The sequence below is a fragment of the Prosopis cineraria genome, unplaced genomic scaffold (assembly GCF_029017545.1).
Source record: "Prosopis cineraria cultivar Desert tree isolate PC_DT_omini unplaced genomic scaffold, ASM2901754v1 PC14, whole genome shotgun sequence".
NCBI lineage: Eukaryota > Viridiplantae > Streptophyta > Magnoliopsida > Fabales > Fabaceae > Prosopis > Prosopis cineraria.
Genome location: NW_026555345.1, coordinates 2,765,018 through 2,768,679, shown reverse-complemented (window position 1 = coordinate 2,768,679; position 3,662 = coordinate 2,765,018). Strand labels below are relative to the sequence as shown.

Below are 3,662 nucleotides of genomic sequence, written 5' to 3'. Positions count from 1 at the left end.
TATAATCCCTTGAAGCCTTTTTATCTGAATTATTTATTACCACTGGACTTGGCATCAAAGAAACGGGTTGACACCAACAACAATAATAAAAGCATCTGTCAATTCCATTATTGATCATTTCAATCATCCATTGTTAACAAGCCCCACATAATTAAAGATCAATTCGTCGAACGTGTAATTAATAATATTTATTTATAAATGGACAATGGTTTCGCGTGAATGTTCAGAGTATACATATTTCGAAAGGACATAATCATTAATTAATTGGCCTCTTTATTTAATGCGATCCCCTTGATTAATAATTATTGTGCTTTTGGATATCCCTTTTTTCCCCCCTTCAAGATATTCCATCCTCATCGGTACATGTTCAGTGCAGGAAATCACCGCCCAACAGCCGTGTCTCCTGATCCTACTTTACTATTTTACTGTATATAGGATTTAACTAAAAGATTATACAGCGACTAACTTGTCGTGTCGTTTGATTTAGATCATATTGTATTTAATTAAAAAAAATAGAGCCGTCTTAGCCGTTTAAACAAAAATAATTAGACCGAGATGCACAAAAACATCTAACATCCACGGTTGATCAGATCCTCGGCTTTAATCTTTATTTAATTTTATTCTTTTATTCATCTTAACTGATCATCGTGATTCATGATCAGAACGCGGTAATCATGATGGACCACTATTTCTATAAAGAGTTTAATAAGAATTCACGTATACCTGGATGAATACTAGCACTTCTTATGGATTATATATTATATCAACAATATTAATTCCGCAACTAAAACATCACTTGTTTAATTTCAATTTAAGTATATGTTCTCAAAAATATTTTAAATAGCGTTAAGGATTTTTTATGCGTGCATGTTTGCATATAATTCATGAAAAGCTATATTATTCACAATTCTTCCACTAAATTTGCTTATTTGCATTCGGCATATCAACACATGGGTTCATCTAATTTAGATATATTGGTAATAATAATGGCTGTTAATTAATGAGTAAGTACGATTTACAAAAAATAAACAGCAAACCAATCATCATGGCCAAGTCTGACAACAAACTTTTAAATGCTGTTCCTCACTTTAATCACTCGTTATTGCAAGACGCATTCACTTTTTGTACTTTCCGGAGATATCGCCACACTTTTTTGAGTTGTACAATATTGACTAGAAATGACGAACACGGGACTCTCACATCTCACTATTGATTATTCAAGCTTTTAATTTTTTTTAAAAAATATTGTTCCTATATATCATTCCAGACACAAGATTGAACGCACATCATATGTAAGTTCAGCCATACTTTTTTCTTGTAAATTAATTCTATCTGGACCTGTTTGCATATCAAATGAACGCACTATCATTTCAGTCGCGAGAACGATAAATAATAATAACACCGATATATATAAGACATGTAAACTCATTAAATCACCCACAGTCTCACGTGCAAAGATTCCTTTTAACTCGGGTATAGTGGTATGAATGATCCTTTAATTTATTCATCACTGAACAAAATTAATCATTCAATCCTTGCCTTTCTACGTGTATATCGATAGACCCACATACATACACAAAAACTACACATGCTCCATATAAGTAGGTAACCATTAATTTCCCATTTTGCTTTTGATCAAGGTAATCATAATGCAACAACGTTAAAATAATGTCTTCCTCCTCTGACTCCACCGACGCCGATCTCCCCTTGAGACCAATCCCAGGAGGCTATGGCCTCCCTTTCATCGGAGCCGTCTGTGACAGGTTCGATTTTTTCTACGTCAAAGGCCGCGACGACTTCTTCAGATCACGAATGGACAAATACAAATCCACCGTCTTCAGAACCAACATGCCTCCTGGTCCATTCATATCTCCAAACCCTAGGGTCATCGCCCTTCTTGACGCCGTTAGCTTCCCCGTCCTCTTCGACAGTTCCAAGGTTGAGAAACGCGACGTCTTCACCGGAACTTTCAAGCCCTCAGCCGGATTCACCAACGGCTACCGTGTCTGCAACTACCTAGACCCGTCGGAACCCAAGCACGACCAAATCAAGAGCTTCCTCCTTGCTCTCATCGCCTCCCGGAAAGACCAGGTAATCCCACTGCTGAGAAACTACTTAACGGAGCTGTTTGTTAAGGTTGAAGACAAGGTATCAGACCACGGCGAGGTATACTTCAACCCTATCAGCCAAAACGAGCTCTTCAACTTCTTGTTTCACCTCTATTGCGGCAAAGATCCGATTCAAACCGTACTCAAATCTGATGGCTTAAAACTCTTCCAGTTCTGGGTGTTTGCGCAGGTAGCAATGATGACGCGTTTCGATTAACCTTGGCCTGTTAATCAATATCACTTTTCTCTTGGATCATATTAAACCGATCAAATCAAGCACGGCTTTAATTTGTATCTGCAGGTTTTACCTCTTGGATCTCTTGGGCTGCCATGGTACCTCTTCCCTCTCAACGTGGTAGAAGATTTGCTCCTCCATACCCTGCCGCTTCCCAGCTTCTTGCTTAAATGGCACCTCAAGAAGCTTTACAATGCCGTTGCAACTTCAGCCACGGAAGCGTTCGATTTAGCTTCAACTTTCGGGTTATCCAAAGATGAAGCCTGCATGAACTTGCTCTTCGTTCTGGGCTTCAACTCTTGCAACGGGATGAAGGTCGTCGTCCCCACCTTGATGAAGTGGGTCGGACTAGCCGGAAAGACCCTGCACCAGAAAATCGCCGATGAAGTCAGAAGCGTCGTGAAAGAAGGCGGGGTCACTTTAACGGCGCTGGAAAGGATGCCGTTGGTGAAGTCAGTGGTGTGGGAGTCCTTGAGGATTGAGCCTCCGGTGGCATACCAGTACGCGAAGGCCAAAGAGGACATAGTTGTTCGAAGTCACGACGCTGCGTTTTTGGTGAAGAAAGGAGAGACGCTGTTAGGGTTTCAGCCATTTGCTACGAAGGACGAGAAAGTGTTCAAGGATGCAGAGAAATTTGTGGAGGACAGGTTTATCGGAGAAGAAGGAGAGAAGCTGTTGAAGTACGTGTATTGGTCGAACGGGCAGGAGACGGAGGAGCCGGCAGCGGCGAACAAGCAATGTGCGGGGAAGAATCTGGTGGAGTTGGTTCTACAGGTGTTTGTGGTGGAGTTCTTCTTGAGGTATGATAGTTTTACAGTGAAGCTGGGAAAGCCTACCTTGCAAGGTCCAACAGTTACCATCACTTCCTTGGTCAAAGCCTCAACCATTTGAAATCGTTCATGGTCAAATTTTCATTTTAACAAGCAAGAATAATGAATATGGATAATAAAATCATGATTTCTGCTATGGCATCAGAAAGGTTTTGGGGAGTACTGATGATCAATAATATCAAGTAAGGGATAGATATAATCAAAATTAATGATGATAAGTGTGAAAAGTGTTTGATACACGAGATATTGAAGTTACATTAGTGCTGGTAAAAAAAGAGAAAAGCTTGATCAGCGCGCTACTTTAAGATTTTTGTCACCATGTTTTTCTTGACATTTTTATAGTTTAACATTATTTATACGGGCTATTAAAAATTCTGTATGCATAATCGATTTATTGAAAAATTAATTTCATAATAATCAATCGTGTGCATGACCATTTCCATGTGTATCCCATATGTAATCACTAATTAACCTCCAAACGATCCAATA

The 3,662-nt window shown here is 39.4% G+C and overlaps 1 protein-coding gene across 1 annotated transcript; it reads left to right on the top strand.

Moving 5' to 3' along the window:
- The first annotated feature begins 1,460 nt into the window (after positions 1-1,460).
- On the top strand, positions 1,461-3,410 carry LOC129293530 (allene oxide synthase 1, chloroplastic-like). Its single transcript, XM_054931540.1, has 2 exons — positions 1,461-2,298; positions 2,410-3,410. Exons 1-2 carry the CDS (start codon positions 1,669-1,671, stop codon positions 3,232-3,234), a joined length of 1,455 nt encoding a protein of 484 aa, XP_054787515.1. The 5' UTR covers positions 1,461-1,668; the 3' UTR covers positions 3,235-3,410.
- Positions 3,411-3,662: the final 252 nt, after the last annotated feature.